The following is a 24184-nucleotide window of genomic DNA, read 5'->3' on the forward strand; positions in this document are numbered from 1 at the left end:
GCGACCGGCTCTGGGTCAGCTGGGAAAGGCTTGAGACGAAGCAGGCTCACGGCTTATGTGTTTGTCACTTTCTTTTTCATTTTAACCCACACCATGATCTTTTCCTAACCCTAACCAAGCGGTTTTTGTGCTTAAACCTACCCAGACCTTAACCACAGGGCATCATGATGATTTCGGAACGGACTTCGGAACAATGGGTTTAATACGGTCGGAACAATGGGATGTCGAACCAATGGGCTGTCGGACCAATGGGCAGTTCTCAGTTATTTAGGTCACTTGAGCTATCACCCTTAAGTAATGGAACAACCTGTGTGGCTTTCCACACTGCTGGGATTTTCCCAGAGGTAAAAGTTAAGTTAAAAATATGAGCTAACGGTGAAGCGATAATGCGGGCACTCAGACGCAGGAGATATGGGTCAAGACCATCCTCACCTTTTGATTTCTTGTGATTTATATGTGTAAGAGCATATGCTAAAGTAAAATACTACATTCATTTCCCTTATTTTATTTTCCAGTTTAAATTCAATGCTCCATAGCCAGGATAATAAGAATAAGCCCTAGTTCGATTCAGATATACACAAATATCCAGGCATCAAACAGCTGCATATGTAAATAAAAGAAACCCTTTATTTGCTTTTTTTGGGGGTCATTTACATCAGTTTCTTCACTCTTTGCTGTATATAATGGACCTTTCTTTAGGGTGTGTCTTTGGGAATGTTTCTATATGGATGGAATCAGTAACATTTCCTTCATAGTAGACAGTTACTGTCTGTCCTTTTGCAGTCTAATCCTGAGATTTGTTGATGTTGTAACACCTAAAATCCCCTCTCATTCCTCTTTAATTGTTACCTTTCCTCTGGCTGTCCTGCTCTCTGGGAGACAAGTCTTTCTCCCATCTGTTTGATCTGTGTCCATTTTTCCAGTCAGTGGCTCATCATGGGAAAAGTCCCCACACACTATTAAAAAATAAAGATGAAATGTCCGGAGTTGGAAGGTATTTTCAGCTAACTTTTCAACCCTACTGACCCACCAGTGGGACAGTCACAGTCGTTACACACAGTTTTGTTCAGCTGCTCCCGAAAAATTTCAGATCTTGAGATCATACATAGTCTTTAAAGATACCATTTGAACAAAGCTGCAAAATGTGTCTTTTAAAGCCGAAATATATCTAAAAATATAAGTTTATGTGCGTCATCGGAGTCAAACTCCATTTAACCCTCAAATTAGTCCAATCATTCTCCATTTTAGAGCAGTCTTCATTCTGACAGAATAATTACATTTGTTGTCATCAGATGGTTATAATCCTCGACAATCCTCCTCTCATCTGTTCCTGCACGATCCTGACCACAGCCAGCTTTTTGTTATCATGGCTGTGCCATTTTTCTTTTTAATTATTTACAGCTTTTTCAAAGAAAGATGTGAGGATCATGATGCTGTCACATGTGCCAAAGTGCCTTAAACCATTTTAAGGTGAGGATGGCTTCAGGGGAGAGATGAATGAATGTGATGCCGTTTTGTGATTTGAGGTCAGCAGAACGTGACGGCCTGAAACTTGACACTTTTTAGGCTCTTTAGGCTCTTTTTGTATCTCAACATTTGTATTTTGTAGATCTCAAAGTTGCAGTTCACGCCTCCTATTCTTCCTGATGCTCCCTCTGTCTTTAGTCTTTGAGTAACTTATCTTAATAATTTCATCTGAGACCCTCTACACCCTCTCGGCCCCTGTTTCCGTTTTATTCATTCCTTTTCCTCACCCCCCTGCCTCCCTCCCCATGCCTATTTTTTATTCTCTCCCTGTCTTTTCTCATTCATTAGTTTGACAAGAGTTAGTTAACCTTAATGGTCTCACAGAGGTCATCGTCTGTGAGGATAAAGGCCAGCTGGCTGAGTCTGACTGACCACTGTCCATCTGGGCTTTCAGGGGAGAGAAGCTGCTGCAGACAGGGACTGTTGCAGAATAAATTTATGTCTGTAATGGGACTGTAAGGATCCGGTCAAATTACCATTCTCACTCCAACCTCTTAACATATCGACGTTTGGTCAATGACTTTCCACATCGAGATATGATGTGCAAGGAAGGCTGGGTGCGCTGGTTGTTGATGTTCTATGACGCTATAGCAACTTCTGCTTGTTACACGCCTGATCTGTTTTCAAAATATACCTCTGTTTTCACAGGAAATGTACAGTTTGCATACAGTTAGTTTCAAAATAAATGTACAATGTCAGTACATCACTGCAAATTGAGGTGTTTTCCTTCAACAACAAATGGTTACGTTTTGCCAACACATACACGTGGATGGGTTTAGGCAACAAAAGCACATGGTTTGGTTTACAAAAAAGAAAACAGGGTTTGGCTTTACAATCTTACAGAGAGTGTAAACTGGCCTCCCAGGTGAAAGGCGGTGGTTGTTGGACCCATCCACCACCCCTCCTGCCCGTTATACTCGGACTTCCGCCATCGAAACTTCTGTTGTTGTCCTGGTACATTTTCCCCCATGATGCTGCCAGGCACCATTAAACAGTAACCACCAATGACTTGTGACTTCACCTGCAGTTTTTCTTTTTGTCGTGTGCTGCTGTGACATTTTAATTTCCCCTCTGGGGGATCAATAAATTATATCTTATCTTTTGATTTGAAAATACTTGATACCTTCCCCAAAGCCAACTTTGGAAGAGAAAGCAATAGACATTTTTCCAGTATGAGATGAGATAAATGCAACAAGACGGGACAGAAATATACAAAATCTATTCTGTTGTGGCACTGGTTAGTAGAGCTCTATGCTATGAAAGTTCAGTTATCAAAGTTACGCGACATGACGTTACGCGACGTGACATTCCGTGACCTTACGTACATACATAACTTAAAGTAACTCAACATTGACTTTTGGTTTCTTAGAGGAGACGTATCCCAGTCTCCTGGGTCAAAGTCCTGAACTGTCCATCCCCTGATCTTCCTCCCTACGCTCTTTTTACTATGTCACCTGACGTCCTCCTTTGCTTCTGTCATATTCTACAATATTCTACTCCTAGTATGAAGAGTGAATGGAAACAGCCTGACTGACCTCATTCCTCGAATCATCTGATTGGATAATCTATTTAGCATCTATGTACATAAATGCAATTAGTGTAATGCAATTATGTTTAATTTATTTCGCAGACACCTTTCTCCAAAGCAGGTTACAATAAGTGCATTTAATGTCCAAGAGCTAGATGTCATCAGCGCAAAAAAAAAGGGTTTATTGCTACAATTACCAAGATTTTTTTTTTTTTTTTTTTTTTTTTCAGAAATGGGATATGGTTCCAGTACCTCCCAAATTTTTTCAGGCCATCGTATAATATGTCATATGAAATAAGTCCAGAATAGACCATCATTAAGCTAGAAGGTGAGGGGGGGTTCACTTTTATGCTTCCTGAATCATCACAGTACAGATGAAGCAGACAAAAAAAAATGTGCATATTCCTAGTTTAGTTGAAATTCATTTATATGAGAATTATCTGCAAAATAGTCTCATGGTGAAGCTCTGGTTAACCCCAGCTCTTTCTACAACCACCCTTGTCTTCATCGTCTCAACCCCCCCCACTGTCCAGTTGTCCACTGTTCCAGAGTCCCGAGAGGCCAGATGGACAGACCAAGTTCCCTCTCCAGCCTTGACCTCTATTGACTGGTGGGGTCAACCACAATCCATAATGACAGGGGGAGGAGAACTCTGTGTTTGTGTTTGTGTGTGTGTGTGTGTGTGTGTGTGTGTGTGTGTGTGTGTGTGTGTGTGTGTGTGTGTGTGTGGTCTATGATCAGTAGTGGTCAGACAGAGAGAGGTGACTTCCATGACCCCCATCAGGCTACAGCAGATTGTCATCCATCCATCACCGCCCACCTGCCCACCCAAACACACATACATACAGGAACACACACACACACACACACACACACACACACACACACATTTCAAGTGTCCATGAACTTCCTTGAGTCTCCCATGCTCCCTACATTTATAATCCTTATAATATTCATTACATCAAACTCAATTTCTGATACTATTTATGGCTGTCATATTTCATCAATAGCCATTAAATGCCTTTCCATCCTGTAATTACCTCTCAGTAGAGTAGAGTCCACTGGTCTGAGTGGACTTCAAACTGCAAACCCACTTACAGGGGACTCGCAGGAAATGATGCGTGGATGTGCTGGACATTATGCGGACAACAGAAGTTTTATGCATAAATTTACGTAATGTGACATTGTCACTGAATTTGTTTGGCTGCACTGTAAACAGATACTTCAGGTGCTCCTCTTCTTTTTCATCTCAGACTGAGAAGCTCAGGGTTAATTTTAAAATGACTTTATTGGAAGATCAGAATATACAGTAGAAAATTCAAATAAGTGGCTTATGAATATTAAATATTAAAGGAAAAAGAAAAAAATTAATACTTGAGATATATATTATTTTCATATAAACTCATGTTATTTAAAACAAACAAACAAACAAAAAAGACCATCCCTGTCTAGAAAAATGGAGTTAAATGGACATCATAATGTTATGTAAGTTTGCATTTTAGGGCTGTATTTTACACATTTGTGTTACTATGAATGTTAATGTGGTTTAGAATGAAGCTGTCTTAGTCCTGGAACAGAGCCTGGGCCTGTCAGAATATGTTGCCCCTCAACAACTTGTTCTCTCTTTCTCCCCTTCTTTCTCCATCCATTCAATCAGTCAGCTGTCAGATATACAGTCAGCTGTTCTGTCAGATCCCTCAGCTTTGTTGGCACTCTGTGTTATTGAGATCGATTTGAGCACAGTTCCTGCGCAGAGGGCCAAATACACCAATACCTCACATGGTCAATCAATAAATATCAGCATTCTAACACCTGGATACATACAGCATGTACACATGCAGAGCACTGCATCACACAAATCACTGTACAATGTATATTTATGTTAAGCAGCAATCCAGTTTTAACTCTGTCCACAGACACTGGTCTGTGTGTCACAATCCGTTTTGACTGGTTTATTATCTGCTTCAAGCCAGAGTCCACTTCTTTATCCACTATAACTGAAAAAGACCTGTTCATACCTTTTATAAATGTTGCATATAGTAACAGCCCCACTCTATAGTCTGTGATAAACGTGAAAGATAAAACCTTACAGGAAAAGTTAGAAAAAGGACAGAAATGCAATTTTGTGCATTTTCATGTGATTTTTTGTTTTCTGAGCTTTAGTGCGATTCACACATCTGATTTTGACATTTGCACTATTATAAATCTTTACTGCTTCTTGTATGTGATGGAAATGATTAAGGTACATAATCCTGTAGATAATGTAAAAAATTATTGGTAATTCATTTATCAAAATAAAAAAAAAAATCCATATTTTCATTAGTGTGAAGTTAATAGTGAGGGTCATTCATGTTTTATCATGATCAGGCTATTTCTTATGCATCTACATCATGCAACAAATACCTGTTCTTCCTCCCTCATATTCATAATCCTTGGAAAGAATGAGAGATGTTTTTAAAACAGGACATTATGAAAACAAAGAGGTGCAGTACTTGTTTTCTTGTGGATCCAGATTTTCCTTTTAAAGAGACTTTACCCTGAGACGTTGCTCTGAATGTAACATACTTGCAGAACATGAATAATGACAGCATAGTATGCAGAAATACAAAGTGTTAAAGGTCCAGTGTGTAAGATATAGGAGGACATATTGGCAGAAATGAAATATAATAATAACCACTATGTGCTCATCAGTGTATAATCACCTGAAACTAACAATTATTGTATTTTCATTACCTTAGAATGAGCTGTTAATACCTACAGTTCATACAGAGCAGGTCCTCCCTCATAGAGTTTGCCATGTTGTTTCTACAGTAGCCCAGAAAGAGCAAATAAAACACTGGTTCTAGATAGGGAAGTTCATGTTGTCAGGTTTTTGGGTTTTCTCATAAATTTTTGAATCTGCCACCAGAGTCCTACACTAATCTCTATAAACAGATATTTGCATATGTATGCAGAATTTGTAGGCAACAGTACAAGGTTTGGTATCTGGTATTCTGGTTTATATTTGTAGTCTGTTTGTAGTCTGAGTAGTATTGACCAATCATATTTGTGGGGACTTTGGTTGTTTGCAGGTAAACAGTCCATACAGAGAGAAAAAGCATTAGCTGAAATGCAGTCTTGGAACCCAGAGACTATGGTCTCATGATGGTTAGGCTTTTGTTTTGTAGCATTTTTTCTTATTTATCTTCATTCATATGCAGATATCTATTTATAAAGATTAGCTGAATCTTTTCTGGAGTTGTCTCAAGTTGCTAATCGAACTGTAAACCCAGATATCTGCTTATATCCCTAAAGATTGGCAGTTGCCCCCAGAGGCTTTATATTCATCAGATTAAAGGCAGTGGTCTTCAACATTGACGATTCATCTAAAATATCAGGATCAGTGATTTAAAAAGAAAAAGTGTATTTTTGATAAGGTGACATGTAAAACAGCCAAAACAATGTCTGTGATGAGCTTTGACCCCAGCGTAAAAAAGGCAAGTTTTAGTGTTACAGAGAGTCCTGTGCTGGACTTTTTGTTGGCCGTCAGCAGTAAGTTTGTCAAGTCTCTGCTGGTTGCCTAGCAATCTAACAGTGACAACATGGCTTGCAGCTTTTACAGCAAGAAAATAAGTAAGCATATTTTCAGAAATGTGTCCAAAACTTGATTATAAATTCAGATTTATACTATAAACATACTGAATCTAAAAGAAGAGTTACAAATGGAATCTCTGAGCAGACGGCAGATTCAGACAGAGATAAACGGACTTGATGAGTGTGGTGTTCAGTGGCAGATCTGTGCTCTCCCACTGAGTCCCACCCCCCTCTCATAAACTGAGAACACAGCAGGCTCAGGCACAGATGTTTTCTCGTTTGCAGCTTGTTTGGAGTGGTAAAGGTCCTGTGGTGAGAGCGCTCGTCAATACGTCTGGTGCTCTTCAAACACGGCCCATTGTCTGAACCCCGGATAATACAAGAAAAGGACTCGTATTATCCCCTTGTGCCACCTCCCACTGGGTCATTTTTACAAGTAACCGTATATGACGCCCCTGTGATTTTCCCCATAGTGCCTGTCAGGCTAGCTGGCTAGCAGCTGCCTGCTGGACTGAGTTTGAATTCAAATAACTAATGTCCTGCCAAGGCCATACATCTCCTCAAAGTCAGTGAGCAGTTGGCTACATGCTGTGATGGATATTGATGGAGGTGCTGCTCACCAGGCAGCACAGCAGGAACGTCTGCTCTGTGTTCAATGTGTGTAAAGGAAACGGTGAAATGTTTTAAATGTGATAGATGTTTATGCATAAAACATCCAGAGTGCTCACTAAGCACTAAAACACATAGATACACATACTTTCATCTTACCTTGGTTGATTACTGGTCACATATTGCTGCAATACCTCTGTAGAGTGGTTTATCTGAACTTAATGTTATGTTGGAACATGGGGGGAACTGTTGGCTTAAAAAGTACACCTTACAACAACACCAAAGCTGATGCTTAACTTCGATATAGGTAAAATCAAGTCTGAAACATACCTGCTTGTCAGTTCACAGTAGAGGTGGAGGTCATATATTGCAATTTATTACCTTTTTCAACTGCAAATTATGTCCTCAAAGGAAAACTTTGTCACCAAGTTTTCAGTCTACTCATCTCACTTAAGTCATTTTTATTGCAGCAAAATGTATCTAGTGGACTGAAAAAGCAACTGTTTTTATTATTCTAGCAGGCTACCAAGACTTTAATTTGTATTTGCAAGGTTAATAATTCATATAATAAAAACAATGATTCTTGGCATCTGTGTATTGATACAATATTGCCACACTAAGAATTGCCATACTATGCTTTATCGATTTTTTTTCCCACCCCTAGTTCACAGTGACAGCCCATCCACCTGTCATTTATGCTTTTTGATTTTGCACTTTGAAATACCTTATCTTAGAAATCTTGTATTTTTTAAGGTCAGTCTGCCCACTTTCACATGTCACTGCACTCCATACTGGTCATGAAGCGATCCCTTTCTAGGTTTGGCTTAACTTTAAAATACCTTTCTGCACAGAATGAGGACCTTGGATTTCAGAGTTCCAGTCAGACTTGAGTTGCAAATTTGAGGACCTGAGACTAGCTTGACTAACTAACTTTGGCAAAAGACTCAACTTGAAACTTGGCTTGACTTTTTTTTTTTAAATATCTGCATTTTTCTATATCTTGACAAATTACATCTTGTTATTGAAACACAATTGAGTGATTTCTTGTGCAATGTGTGCCAACCTGGCAACCTAATAGGACACAACAGAGCAGCAGAGGCCAATGCACCAGGCAGCTATCATCGAGGGGGTTAATCCAATAATAATAACATTTGGACTGTGTTGTCAGTGACAGTAGTAAGAGGAGAACAGTGGTATGCAAATTCTGCAGCTCCAAACCAGTGACACAACCACCACAACATCCAACTTCATATGTCACTACAAAACACACAAAGAAAGGTACATGAATGTGTCTTTTTAGCTAACGTATTAGCTTATTTACATTAGCTAGAAAGCTAATGTTGACCAGATTATCAGAATTTCATATGGTTGCACGACCTGAGCAATAAATTGACTTGACTTTGCCCAAGTCAAAATGGCTCCCACTGTAGAATCTTTTAAGTCCCGCCTCAAGACCCACTTGTTTTCCTTGGCTTTTGATTCTGGTTTGGCTTTTGATTCTGGTTGACGAGTAGACCAACCTGTCTCTGTGTCTTTTATCCCTTGAGCTTGCGGTACTGTCTGTATCACTTCTGTATTTATGACCTGTATATTTCATATGTGTATTTCTGTACAGTCCTATGTGGATATTCTCTATATTTTTATGTGAATTTCTGTTTATTTCTCTATATGCTTATGTGTAGCTTGTGCAGCACTTTGGTAACTTTGTGCTATATAAATAAAATGGACTGGACTGACAGATAATTAATGTATTAGAATGGTATACTGTTACAGTAGAAACAGAAATGAATGGGCACACAAAGGCTGACAAAGAACATTTGACACAACATTAATTCAGCTGGTTTAATGAAGTAAAGAAACCATTCTGGTGTTGCTTTTGTCCTGTAGAGAGTCAGAGTGTGGAGGAGTGCGGGGAGAGGCTGAAGAGGATCCTGGAGTCTCCCAGCATCCCTCAGGCCAACCACCAGCTCCTGGTCCACCTCAGCAGACACTTGGCCCGGGTCAGCCAGCACAGCCAGGCCAGCCCCCGGGTGCTGGGACAGGCCTTTGCCGAGGCCATCTTCAAGCACTCTCCTCTCAGGTACACAGCTTTCCCCTTCATCTACTCCCTCAATCATTTACACATGAACTTGTTGCAGTTTGTCAACGTGTTTGTTCATACATGTATAGTTGAGGTTTATATCACAGCCATAAAAGATACACACTTCAGATTGCCGTTGAAATCCTCTGTCAGTACAGCGAAAACATAGTTCAGCTCTTTAACCTTCAGTCTTAATCAGTGCTCAAGGTAGTCAAAATGCATGTAACCATAGCAACAGTGATAAATCTTCAGGCTCAATTAGCAGGTTACTGACTGGTGAAACTAACCTGACCATGTGTCACAGTGACTACAAAAACACTCTAATATGCCCCTTTTTTTTTTAACTTTGGCATGAAGTCATGGTGTAAAAGACATATCACATTTACAGATGTTCACGTATAGAAAACAGTGCAATCCATGAGGAGGCCCCAATTCACCTTGAAGCATTTTTTTCCCTCCACACTGTACATTTCCTTTTATGAGGACTTTATGTTGTGTGTCATTGCTTACTTTATGGCCTCCTTATCCATTCAAATTTAAGTCAGGTGTATGTGTATGGTTGTTAATCACACTATCAGTCCCTGAGGGACAGGGGAACAATGACGCTCCCCTCAAGTAGGTAGAGGGGAAAATGGAAAAAACCTTGACTAACAGAAGAGGTGAATTAATTTCCTGTGAACCGCTAGTTGTGGAAGTACTTTCACCCCACCCCACTGTAACTCCCCATTTCAAGGTTTCCTTTTCAATCCTAAATGTTCTACATTATAGACACAGGTAAGCAGTGTAGCAGTATTACCATTAGAGAGGTTTAATATCATGCAAATAGTAGAAAAAAGGAAATCATGATTTTTAAAGGTCAAGTGTGTAGGATTAAGGGGGATAAATGGGCATAAATAGAATATAATATAATAAGTATATTTTCGTTAGTGTATAATCACCTGAAAATCAGAATAATTGTCATTACCTTAGAATGAACCATTGATATCCACACAGGAAGCAGGTCTTCGTCTGCAGAGATGGCTATGTTTAACCGCCACATTTCTACAGTACCCTCGAATGGACAAACAGTACACTAGCTCTAGACAGGAGCATTCACAAATTCACATCGGCCACCTTAGCAGCCCAGCAACAAAAGTGTCATGAAAACCAGGCTCGTTTGTGACCTCTGCGGATAATTCAGCTCTTTGTAAAAGCCCCCTGAACGTCTAGATCTTAAGTTATCAGAGAAAAAAAGGTGAGCACATTACCAGATACTAGGCTAGTGGCCTGTCTCTGACCTGCCAAACAGCATTGGAAAAACACTGATATGTAATGTGAAACTGTGAACTGTTTTTTACCTGTTTACATCAAAGGGTTCCTGTATTCTGGAGAGAAGGAGACCTCTGTGGATAATTCGGCTTGTGGTCAAAAACGTTCTGAATGTCTGGGCCAGAAATAAAGTTTGCACAAGTTATCAGAGAAAATAGCTGAGCATACATTAGCAGGTGCTAGGCTAGTCGCCCATCTCTGACATGCCAAGTAGCATCAAAGAAGCACTGATTTCAACATGAAACTGCTTTATTTAGTATTTTTTACAAGTTTTAATCAGCTAGTTGGTTTGTTTTGGAGAGACAGGAACCTGTGTAGATAATTCAATGAATACTGAAGGAATTCACTTTTCAGCATCTTTTTAATCTTAGAAACGGTTCCTTTTAGCTAAAATAGCATTTAAGCAGGCAAAGCTAATTTTACATAAAAAGTCTAATTATGTGTTAAATTATCATTTTGAAAATTGTACATGTTGTATGTTTGAAGAATTATGTAAGAGCTCAGTTTAAATCAAAACACAAAAATCATGAGTGATGACACTACTTATGAGAAGAGAGAAGAGAGGTACTTCCCATACATTTTGGAAATGTCATTTATGCTCTTTAGCATTTCGACCATTTATTTTCTCTCTCTATCTCTTGCTTCAAACCATTGATTATTCCAAACACAGTCACTTCTCTTGCAGAAGTCCCACAGCATTTGGGTGGAAAGGGTATTCCCATCTCATTGTGAGTCAGCCATGGAATTAAACAAACTTTTTGGCTGTATGTGGAACTTTTTTTCAAAAGTTTCAATGCAATCCACAAATTAACCACAGCTCATTTCCACGACAAACCTCATATCAGTTTAGCAAGATTGTCTTGATCCAGATATTTTTGTTGTAAAAGATCTTCCCTTGCTAACAGGAAAACCAAGCCTGATATTTGGCTCAGCTGTAATATCAACATCCTGCAGTTTAAGAGCTGGATGTTTGAACACTGAGAGAATGGCATTAACAAGGCTGATGGTATTGTTTTGTTTCTCTGCATAAGCTTGCCTGCGTCTATTTTTCCAGAAATTACCGAGGAATTCCTCCTTGTGTGCAGCGGAGATGTAGTGGATTTGGGGAGGCAGTCAGTGACTCAGAGGCAGTGATTGTTTGCACAGCCTGGTCGAGCAATTCACCTCTGACGTGCACAATGGGGCGAATAAAGAGCGGGGCGGCATATCATAGCATGCCATGCTATTTCAACCAGATCCCATGTTAGTTTATTTTGTGAGTGGGGAAATGTTGATTAATCCTAGATGGATCTGGAGAATACACTGCAATCTGCAAGTATTAAGACAGTTCATAATTTACTGTTTGGGCTTTACTGCAGCATGATGGGGAAAATCTATGAAGGCTGGCACATCAATGAGCCATACTGTTGCACTGACTGGCATGCTCCTTCATTACCATGAGCACACACACTGTAGTTTGTTTTGGCTCAATCCCACACACACAGTGCTGCTGCCATCCTGCTGTGACTAAAGACGAAAGAAAAGTACTTGTTTTAATGGACTATGAAAAAGTAAATACATGTTGATTGTTGAGATTTCTATTCTTGTTTGTGTTTTTGTCAGCAGCGCGGACGTGAACCCAGAGCATCACGTCAGAATCTTGGAGGCTCTGATCGCAACAGGAGGTCTCATGGAGATGCAGGCTGCACCAGGTAGGATAATAAACATGCACACAAACGTCCTCCCTTCTCCACACACACCGTATGCATTCACTTTTTCATTCTGTGTAGCACTATATTGTGGTGATATTATGCAATATGATTTTGGCTTGACACTGTAAAATCTCACAACCTTATCTGCTCCGTCTCTCAGCATACACATGCATCTTCATTTTTTTCTGCTCAGTGATAAAGAGCATGGAGTTTGTTTCTCAAGTGTATCACCATACATCTCTTACACTGGAAACATGACATCCCCTTTCCCTTCCCCGCTGCACCACAAACTGCAGCGGAAAACACACGTTGGGTTTATGAAATATGTGGAAAACGCAAACTTTTTGCCCAAGTTGCTGTGATAAATTGGGCATGAAGCATAAAATAACAGCTTTTACTTTGCTCTCCGTTAGTTCAGTTTACAGCCGGGATGTACAGAGTTTATGGTAACAAAATACGGCGGTTTCATGATGTTTTTCTTCTCGCATTCCTGCTTTGCTGGACTGTTATAGCAGAGAGTGAGGGTTTGAATGTTAGCGTGGCAGCTTTGGTTTAGTGTATATGGACTGCACAGTTTGCATGTTTTCTCAAACCTCAGCAATATTTCCCCGAAAGCATAGAATAACAACATCCTTTCTTGGACTTAAGAGTTTTTGGTCAGAGAAGAAACATTGCCATCTGATCTGATCAAAGTTATATGGAAAGCCTGTATTTATCCAAAAAGTTCAACCAAAACGTAGCCTGATCTGACCCTTGTTATGCTTGTCACTCTGGCCCCACAGAAAAATGGTAAACAAGATATCTTCAGCCTTTTTGGTTTATGCACCCCCCTTCAAACAAAAGCTAAAAACGTAATGATCACTGCAGCTGTGTCTATAGATCAGGGCAAAACATTTTTGTGCAAGGCTAAATAAAAGATTTGCACAGGGAAGCTTTAACCTACTTGGGAGTCTTTGGTATACATCTGCAGAAATAAAATACTGTGGAGAGATCAATCAGGCACTATGAGGACGAAAGAAAGGTCAGACAGCAGGTGTGTGGCTTATTGTGAGGGCCAAGCCAGTCTGCTGAGGTCGTTTTCTTTGGGTCAGTGTGTGTTTGTGTGTGCATAAATGTCAGTAGGTCAATGTGTGTGTGTGTGTGTGTGTGTGTGTGTGTGTGTGCATGTTAGGTTGTACTGGACTGTTGAGGGCCATGGTGTTAAGGCCAGGGTTGACATATTGGTTGTAGCAGTGATTATAGTGGCTGCTTAGGGGTTATGTTTCCTTTATATGGAGCAACGGTTTGTTCAGGTGTGATGTTGGAAAGGTTGCTGGACTAGTAAACAAATGAGAGTAAGATTTATGGTTAAAACATGACCAGACAAGGACATAAAAAAAGATCAGTTTCGTCTAACACTCCATACTAAGGCAGGCTGAAACATTGCCTCAGACTTTTCTTTGACTGCATGTTGTCTTTTTTTTTTATTTATTTAAAGGGTTAGGATTGTCTTTGTTGTTATGCTGATGATACTTAACTTTACTCCCTCTAAAACATGTTGTCCCCATATATAAACCTACTGACTGTTGTTTGGCCTTCTTACTCCATCATTGCGATAATTAAAACCTGTAACTGTTATTTGCCCCAGGTCAAATTCAAATTCTAGCTTTGACAAGCTTTGGCCATTTCATCCAGTTTCCCTTATTTGTGGAAATCATAGTCAAATGTTGTCTCTAAAACATATTTCTAATAAAGCCAAAAAATCCTAACCTCAGTCACAAAATTGCAAGAGAACTTTGCCACTTGCAAGAGATCAAAAGAAGTTAAACCAGGCCCTACCTTGCAGGGAAAAATAAAGGCTTTACTTGACTGGACATTTTGAATCAGGGATTGTTTTGTAGCCAGTGACTGCTGACCCTTAGTTGTCCTTGACCTGCAAATACTTCTGCATTGGCTTCAGCTTTCAGGCACAATGGTGAATACCGTTGCTTGCTGCAAAGCAATACAACAGCCAAACAGACAACAAACACACACACACACACACACACACACACACACACACACACACATCTCATGGAACCACAAATCAGACTGAACCATAGGTGGGACTCCAGTGTCATTTGTTCGATTTTCATTTTTTTGTGGGTGACACAGAAAAGGACAGGATGATGTCTGGAGGATGATCAATAATTCATGGAATAAACCTCTGTCCTGCAGCGTGTGGTGATAGAATGGATACATCAAGGGTCGGGGCTGGGCTGCCACTGGAGATTTGCGTTTTTTTCCTGATTCAGAATATCTTTAATATGCAAATGTTAAACTGTAGCTTGTAGCCTGATGGGAAGCACACACAAGGACACTCAACATGGTCAGGTTGCCATAAAATGTGTAAAAGAAATTGTCTCTAAATACATTGTTTTGTTGTTGTTCTTTGGGTTACTGGTGTTGAACATCTATGAATGCACACTTTTTGCACATTTTTGAAGTTTATATCAAGAAATTACTTTTTAAATGAGCAGGAGAGTAAAACTGTGTGATTGCTTTTGTGTCTCATGTTAGTGTGTGTGTGTGTGTGTGTGTGTGTATCTGTGTGTGTGTGTGTGTGTGTGTGTGTGTGTGTGTGTGTGTGTTGGTAGACAAGCTTACATCACAGCAACAAAAGGACCAGAGGGAGCTGTTTTGTGCTGTCTTTGAAGTATGTCTTTTGTAATGTCTCTTACACAACCCTCTGTCTCTCTCTCTGTGGGGTGTCTGAATAAAGCCTCAAAACCCTCTTGGTGCTTTGTAATCAGAGGAATGATGTGGGGAAATTGTACTGATGTAACACACTCACACTGTTCACCACCTTCGTTTATTCTCTCAGGATCTCTGTCTGCGTCTTATTTGCATGTAGTCTTATCATGAGTCCTGAGCATGAGGGTTTTTGTCCAGACAGGAATTACTTGCTTACAAAGGCAGGTGTGAATTCAGCCAAGACACATAAGTTATGCGTTTTAGCTACCTGAGAAACTCTTACCAAGAGAGATGAACCGGAACAGTCTGTTAACTTTGGAATGGACAAACTGAAATTGTACCAGGCACAAAATCCTAGACTCCAAAACATGATCTTTTGCTAACTGTAACCAAGTGGTTTTTGTGCCTAAACCTAACCACACATTAAGCACAGTATTGTTGAAACATTAAGTTTTAACATATTCACTACACAATAACATGCAAATGTAACATATCTGTGGTTTGCAGAAATATTCAATGACAACATTTTTTCTGGCGAATAGGTTAAAAATGTATAGCGCTCTGCTGCTTTGTCTCCTGAGATAGAATGCCCAGAGTATGCCCTGCTGCTCGTACTCCTTTTCCACCAAATTAGTTTTAGTACTTGAACTGGTTATGTTCACGATTTCTGAAACCTTGTAGCTATCTAATGAACCAACCCGTGTTGCCACTGGTTTTGAGCGGAACCCATTGTAATCAAGGACGTGTCTTCAAAAGAGGGTGTTGCACAGTGCACAATGGAAGTAAACAGTAGTAGCAAAATCACAGATTACATTGTTTACCTGTCAGCTTTCGTTCAGTTAGTATAGATGTTTGTTGCATTGACCAACTATTAATTTTGATATTAATAATATTAATTTCTCACTTGACTTTCCCACTGTTGCCTTCTCCATGCTCTCTTTCCACCCTATAGAATATGACATGCCCCCTGATGTTATCACAGTTTGGACTCCATGTCTAGGAAAACCTGCTATGTTTTGGCTCTAGCTAAGAACTAACATTTCAGGCTCTGAACAATTTATTTTTGGTTGAAATGCTCTGATCAGTAAAAATGAGATGTGGGAACCAGATGGAAAACGGTTCCATGTTGGTGATAAAGGGGTATCAGAGAGTGTGGTGCTCTGAATAACCGAACGGTATTGTCCTACAGCACTCCGTAGTTACAAACGGTCCAGTTTATGCCAGAATCGGCTGCGGTGATCAGAGTGACTATTTATGAGAGCACCCAAATCCAAGCTTGAAAGAGCTCTTGTTTTTGGTAGGATTGGAAAAAGTGAAAGTACTTTCACTTCTGTGCATCCTGCCTGATCAATACAATGTACAGTTCTCAAAAAAGATGAGAGGGAAGCAAGATGGCTCACTCATTAGCTACTTCCATTATCAGCTCCGGAAAAAGACTCTTTCTCCATAACCAACAATACCATACATAAATCAAATGTAAAAAATATATACATTTCATACAATGTGTCACACACTGTAGATGTGCTGTAAATATGTCATTATATACACTCCCGATCCCAGGAGGGAGCCCTTCTGTGCGGAGTTTGCATGTTCTCCCCGTGTCAGCATGGGTTTTCTCTGAGTACTCGGGCCACAGTCCAAAGACATGCAGGTTGGGGATAGGTTAATTGGTGACTCTAAATTGTCCCTAGGTGTGAATGTGAGTGTGAATGGTTGTATGTCTCTATGCGCTAGCCCTGCGATAGTCTGGCGACCTGTCCAGGGTGTACCCTGCCCCGGGTGTACCCTGCCCCTCGCCCAGTATCAGCTGGGATAGGCTCCTGCGACCCTCAAGAGGATAAGCGGTTACGAAATTGGATGGATGGATATCATATACCTCATCAGACTGTATCCAGAAGTCTTTAAAACTTGCATAAAGTCTTAATAACAATCTGGAATACACTAGTATTTTGACAAAAACAGTATTGTTATTACATTGTTCCAGAAATGGATTTGTCTATTTCTGTAAAATCACAATTATATTTTTTAACTTATGGTCTTGATACCCTAGCATGTGGCCTTTGTGACCTCAAAAACAAATTCCCCACTGCAAGCCAAGTGGCCTTGACCCTAAAATTACAAAATTCCAGGCCTGGCTAGGATGCATCGTAAGCCCACAATACACATTGGCTTGTAGTTGTAGCCTTTGCAGTCAACTTGACTGACCTTTGGTATAGATTCACCTACACTGCACTCTGAATTGTGCCATAGTTGGTCCTGAAATACAATAATTCTGGAGTCTTATTTCATTTTCAGCACCTTGGCAATGCTGGTCAGCACAAACATTGAGATGTCCAGTTAGTTTATGGCTCAAGATGTGTGTGTGTGTGTGTGTGTGTGTGTGTGTGTGTGTGTGTGTGTGTGTGTGTGTGCGCGTGCGTGTTCAGGTCATGCTGGTGTTTCAGTGGCAGGGTGGCTGCATGTCTGACTGAGCTGAGCTTTGTTTGATGGATGGATTTAGACTTAAGAGAGAGGAAGACAGAGAGAGGCAGGCTAAAACAGGGAGGTCAGGTTCATGTGTGAGCATTTTTTCTCACCCATTACCTCCCCTGCCACCCCTCCAGACAGCATTAGTGGAGGTCAAGGGTTAGCACAGTGCCTGTTGGCGGTATGTTAACCCCTTAACAGAGGTTTGTGACTCTGTGTGTGTGTGTGTGTGTGTGTGTGTGTGCGTGCAGGTGCCCACTGACCTCTCAGGAGAGCTGCCCTCCAAGCCATGCTCTCCAAATGGAGTCTGAATATACGATCGGTCCTTCTCCACCTGAGTGCTCTGGCTAAGCATCTTTGCACAACGTAACCGTGTGTGTGTGTGTGTGTGTGTGTGTGTGTGTGTGTGTGTGTGTGTGTGTGTGTGTGTGTGTGTGTGCGCGCGCGCGCGCGCGCGTGTATGGTCAGCCCTCTGTGTCTGTGCACATCACTTGCATGTGAAGCCTCAGTCTCGTCCAGCCAATCTGTCAGCCAGCACGCTAGAATCAGTAGGGGAAAAAAGGGAGGATTGTAAACTCCCAAACACACCCATTCACATTCTGGCCCTCTCGCTCAGCTTTTGTTATGAGCTGTTTTCCTTCCCAGGCACGCAAGCCGTGCCCGCAGCTTGGCAAGAATACGACATGAACTAACACACGCATACTCTCATACACACACACACACGGACACTTATACCACACACACTCGTTTTCTCTCTGCTCTCTCAGACCATGTATTTGGCTGGTGATATAGCCGAGGAGGGTTTGGTGGTAAAACCTACTGCTCAGAGACTTCATCAGAAAGCTAGCTGCTGTAACTGCTGACATTGTCCTTCCTTCTGTGTCTGAAGTGAAAGTATGATGACAATCACCAGCTGAGTTGATTCAGACAGATCCTGACACAAAAAGAACAACATGAAAAACAACAGTCTGTGGACAGACACCAAAATCAAAAGTTTCAAAAGCTGGAACAGTTAAATGATTCAGTTTTTGTAATTCGATAAATCATACAAAGTGCCATGCTCTACCAGAATCATTTGGATGTCATAATGGCTCATTTGTACGTGGATTTATGTCAAAATCTTGACTGTCGGTCATTTTGGGGTTTTGCTCGACTTTAAATAAAGTCTTGGCTTTCACAATATGAGATTTTTTTTGCTAAATTCAGATGATGAATGCAGCTTTGAAGCTTGTGAGGGCATGACGACAAGATAGCAGTCAACACCTTTAAACCACACTCTGGTCCTATTCAGTGCCACTCTTCCTCCCTCTATGTCTCCCTGAAATTCTGAATGAAAGGTTTAAAATTATAGCAACAAGGCAGAGTCCAAGACAGTGGGATTTTGCCTGATTTTAAATAAACTAAATTTTAGCTTTCAGAATATTAAAACATCTTAGAATCTGCTGGATTGTGACTGGCCACCAGTTCTAAACGGCTTAACATTGTGCATCAAAATTTAACTTGAAATGGTAAAATTAGATTCTCCACAATTCAGTCATGATGTTGAGTGTACGGAAACCATGAGCACCAAAGTAAAAATCATTCAGATATACCAGCCTGGTAAACAAAAAAGACAGGAGAAGAAAAATGGTGACTCCCTGCTTATGAAGCGGTCAGAAAGTCAAAATATTTGTCCATTCAAAAGGGCCGCAGTTCCTCCGACACAAACAATAGTTTCTCATCTTCCTGCACCATATTGTTGAGTATGCTTGTTTTTGTTACCTTGCTGGCTGCAAAAAGGGTCCCCAAGCTTTTCTGTATATTTTTTACCCCAGGGCAGTCCCTGGAGGAGAGTATGCACTCCCAGTTTGGAGGCTAATGGGTTCTGTCACTTATCTTTGAGGCCACCGCACTAAAAACTTCGAGGGCCTTTTTCTCAAAATCATGGCTCAGTGACAGTCATTATGTAATGTGACATGTTTTGCTTAATATTTGCAGCACAAAACAACACTAATATCATTACACAGCGAAGACTCCCCTCTTCCCAACAGTGTATAAAAGTCAATATGTGTTTTCAGGTCAATGTGACTGAAAATGTTAGAGCAGGCAAATGATTATTATTTTAAGTTTCAGCTTGTCAAATGTCAATATTTTTTGGCAGTAACCTGAATATCTTTGGGTTTGGACTGGTGGTCGGACAAAACAAGGCATTTGCAGATGTCATGGGCTGTACTAAACATACAGATGTTGGATTGTTATCCATCTTTTCATCTCTTTCCCCCTGTTCAAAGTAAGCACATAAGCATATTTCCCACAATATTTCCCTTCCTTTGTTAGTATGTTAAGTTGTTATCAATCTGAAATAATAACAAATGAAGGGGAATCAGAAATCTAAGCCCCCCACCTGCTAATATGTGAATGACCTGGACCTTATCCCAAACTAATAACACACTCACACACACACTCATACTTTGCCAAGGTCAGAGCTGAGAGCAGCCATGAGCGTGGGAGGGCATGTTTGTATGTGGGAGATTAGAATGAGAGTGCATATGCATGTCAGCCAGATACATAAATATTACATATGTGTATGAGTATGTACAGTCTATACGCACATAAACTGTGTGTGTGTGTTGTATGTGTTTGTGAAGGGTTCACAGTTAAGTCATGTCCTTACTCGATCCCATTGGGAGGAAAGTGCCAGCTTAACATCCAGAATAATCCTGCTGTACGGGGTCAGCAGCAGGGCGCACACACTCACACATACACACACAAACGCACATAGACACACACACACACCAGCATGTGTGAATATGTGTAGGGCATCATGGTTGTATAATGTGATTAAGGTCAAGTGAGTATTCAGCTTTTAGCGTGCGTATTCATTAGTATTTGGCATCTTTGTGGGTCTCTGTCCAGCCTGTGCTCCTTCAGCTGCACACAATTACAAGGCTCAGTGTTCCAGCTAATAACACACACATAATACACACATGCACACATACTGCTGTTTATCCATTCCTCCATTTTTTAACTTCCTTTTCATAAAATTCCTCATGAGAGAGTTGTCATTTGGACAGAGAGGCTCAGATGGCGGGTGAATGGAGGGTTCCTCTGGGAGGGATTCACTTTTCCAGTACTTTGTAACAGATGTCCACAACTTTTTTTGGACAGTCTTCTTATGCAGCCATGTAGGTTAAATATCTATCCATCTATCCTTTCCTTCTTCTTCCAAAGACACTCTTAAGCAACATTTGCTTTTGTATGTCACTCTTGTTAGCTGGTTACTATAGTAATGGAAATACAACCTCCTTGCAGATCGAGTCTCAAAGTGGGCGATGACAGATGAACTACTTCAGTTCAAAATCAGTGTCCTTTTATAGGTTAGAAATAAAATGATGATAAAAGACACAGCAAAGAGAGATCACAACAAGTTCAAGGTCGTTACAGCACGTTATTATATTGCTGCTCTGTGGCCCTGCTGCTGGAAACGACTGCTTTTTGATATTAAAATGGATAAACATATTCCAAACCCTCTGCTGTAAGACTGACAGCTCTTTAGGTTTTTACTGATTCTAATAAAAAAAACAGAAGAAAAAAACTATAATGTACCTGGGTTTTATGTATCCCACTTTACTGAGATCCATTTAAACAGATCTCAGAGCAGAGATCTTCCTCCTCTCCTCTCTCTCTTTCTCTTTTTCTTTCTTTCCATCTTTCTTTCTTTCTCACCATATCATAAGGTCAGGGATCACAGTATGGCGTTGGATGAAGGTAATGGCCTTTGAAATGACTTTGTTAGTTGGATACAGAGAGGCATGTGGCCCGGTCAGTCTTAACAGAAGGTCAAGAGTTGAGGGACATAACACATTCACACACTAACACAAAGGGTCAGGGCTACTGCTGTCAATCTAAGGAGGTCATGAAATCATGGAAGTACCTCCTGATAATGTTCCTGATAAGGTTAATGATGCCACCAGTATGTTTATCTGTATTTTTTATCAATTGGTTTCACCAACTACTATACAGTATATTATCTTTGTTAAACTACGAAGTCAAATTGAGATTCAAATCTCTTTTATTAGTGAGACATTGCCAAGACTGGGTCAAATAACAGCATCCATTACAAAAAGGACAACGACATCAAATCACAACAGCAACAATAGGGTCAAAATACATTACATAACACAGTGCATTAACAAGGCAGCAATATTTATTTGGAGTTTGTTAGTCAATTGAAATAGCTGCAGCTAGCAGTGATCGCTTCCTTTATTTAAGTTAAAGTCATTGGGTGTGGAGATTGAGCTTGGCCTGTGGATCGTTCCAGTGGAGTAGGCTTGTCTTGCCAGCCTCTGTGCTGGTAAAAGGCATAAAACTGAAGCCATTTGTGCGACCAAAGATTATACTGCTTAGCAAAGATGAAAACTTCTGGCTTAGGTAAGTTGGAAATTTACCTGAGATGATCTTATAGACTAAAATATCAGTATTGTAACCTACGCAAAGTATGGGATGACCATTCTACCATGCAATATAGGGTACAATGTTCAGTCCAGAAGCTAAAATTTATAATGTACGTTAGGACTGAATGATATGAGGGGTTACATTTGGACATGGTAAGGCAAACCTGTAAAAAGTATCATTAAACTCAATCTGAATCAGAAATAGGCCAGTAACTGAGCGTTTTCTTGATAACCTGAAAAAAACAGCCTTTAGCCTTTACAGAAAGCCCAGTGAGAATTGTAATTTATTTACAAGATAGTCAATATGGTGTTTAAAATTAAGACTTTTCCCAAGTATTTGCAATTATTAATGGACTGAATAGACCCTTTTACTGTAAATAGTATGACAATTTTTGGTGGGTGTGCTTAGCTTGAGGCAGAACAATTTGCTACAGACATTAGCTAGTGCTAGCTAGCAAGTTCTGTTGGATTGTTTTAGACAGCGGAGGAAGATGATGTGAGTGGTGCATTCAGAAATACTCATTACAGGTGCTGGAGTGCGCTCTGGCACAAACGAGACCGTTCGAAAATTCAGAGTGTTGTCGGAATGTACCATTCACTTATCCAGAGCACTGCACTCTCAGAGTGGCAGAGTGCACTCTGGGCACTCTGTCTAAGGAGACTGAGTAGTGGTGCTTTGGGTGAAGTAAAGATGTGATTAACTGTTCGGTTAACTCATAGAACAGAAATAAAACATTCGGCTATTTCGACCAACAGGGCTCTCATTTTAGTGTAGAGCATCAGTCTGAATTTACGAATACACCATGTCAGGTCACTCACTTTGGGACTGTAAGTGTTACTTAAAAAAATAAATACTGACCAACAGGATCAGATTGGCCGACCTGTTTGTTCTCACTCAATGGATGGATGATTTTACAGGATTTCTAAAGGTGGGATGGCCGGCTCTGTGGCTGATTACCATGCCAATCTTATTAAGGAGGATGACACTTAAACGGTTTTCTACCAGTTTGTTTTGCAATCGAGGCTAACGTTAACTAATGCGCTACAAAGTTAGCGGTACAGAGAAGTTCAATTTTCCTCTTAACACCTCTCCGATTTCTGATTAGATTGACATGATAACTCTTGATACACATAATGTTATTCATCCCTACAACAGTAAATACTTTTCCCCTAACCTGATATGAAGTGTGCACTGCACATATGAACATATTTGATGATTGCCTCCGTCCAGTCCTTTCGTTTTATTGCATTTAACCATAATTGTTTTAATTTTTTGTTGACAGGCAGTGGCAGCTGGTGTGCGATCAAATTTAAGTTTTGAGCCATGACTCCTTGTGGTTGCCATTAGACACTCCACCCACCTAAACACCAGTGCAGACCAGGCACCCCCCCTTGTGGCAGTGGCACTCAAGGCATTGACCTGGCCTCCAAATTCCCTAAATCTCAGTCTGATCAAACATCTGTGGGACGTGCTGTTACTCCACCTCACAACCCACAGGACCCAGAAGATCTGAAGCCAAGGCGTTGGTGCCAGACACTATAGGACACCCTCCAGAGGTCCTGTGTCCATGCCTTGACAGGTCAGAGCCAAGTCCGGTCCAAGGAGGACCAGCACATCCCTCAAATGTTCGATCAGATTGGGATCTGGATAATGATGTCGTGAGAACCGATACTTGCGGTACCTTTCGATACCATGATGAAAAAAACCCAGCGATACTTTTTTTTTTTTTGAAAAAACAGAAGAACCGATACCAGTGTAATAATCGGTGCAATGACTCTTCCGGAACTGATGGGGGCAGTATACGCCATATAGCGGCATTGACAAGTGCCATTGCCATAAGGGGGTTTACTTGGTCTACAACAGTGTTCGGATAGATGGAGCGTATCAGGTTGCATTTACATGAATGCCAGGACCCAAGGTTTCCCAATGGAATATTGCACTGTAACAAGATGATTAATGTTATTCACTTCACCCACCAGTGGTTTTAATGTTTTGGCTGATTGGTGTACACCACCATGATATTGAAAATCACATTTTTTTCTTTAATTCAGAACATTTAAAAATTGAATAATATAGCTCTCTCGTCATTGTCATTTATTTCATTGAGGCCAGGATGTTTAAGACCTTCCCTGGGGTACATTTAAAAGGTTAAAATTCAGCAGTGTAGTCCTCTTCCCCACGACAAAGCACCCTCCCTCAGCCTTACACAGCCTTATCCCTCGGCTCAGTCTCTATTAGAAGATTATCTTATAATGC

The 24184-nt window shown here is 40.5% G+C and overlaps 1 protein-coding gene across 1 annotated transcript in view; it reads left to right on the forward strand.

Moving 5' to 3' along the window:
• Nucleotides 1–23590, forward strand: part of LOC126396964 (phosphatidylinositol 3-kinase regulatory subunit alpha-like) — a 169172-nt gene extending 145582 nt beyond the window's left edge. The window contains exons 6-8 of the mRNA XM_050055371.1: nucleotides 9125–9317; nucleotides 12231–12316; nucleotides 23508–23590. Of these exons, the coding sequence (XP_049911328.1) occupies nucleotides 9125–9317; nucleotides 12231–12316; nucleotides 23508–23590 (362 nt within the window). The remainder of the gene's footprint in view (nucleotides 1–9124; nucleotides 9318–12230; nucleotides 12317–23507) is intronic.
• The last annotated feature ends 594 nt before the right edge of the window (nucleotides 23591–24184 follow it).

The sequence above is a fragment of the Epinephelus moara genome, chromosome 10, assembly GCF_006386435.1.
Source record: "Epinephelus moara isolate mb chromosome 10, YSFRI_EMoa_1.0, whole genome shotgun sequence".
Lineage (NCBI taxonomy): Eukaryota > Metazoa > Chordata > Actinopteri > Perciformes > Serranidae > Epinephelus > Epinephelus moara.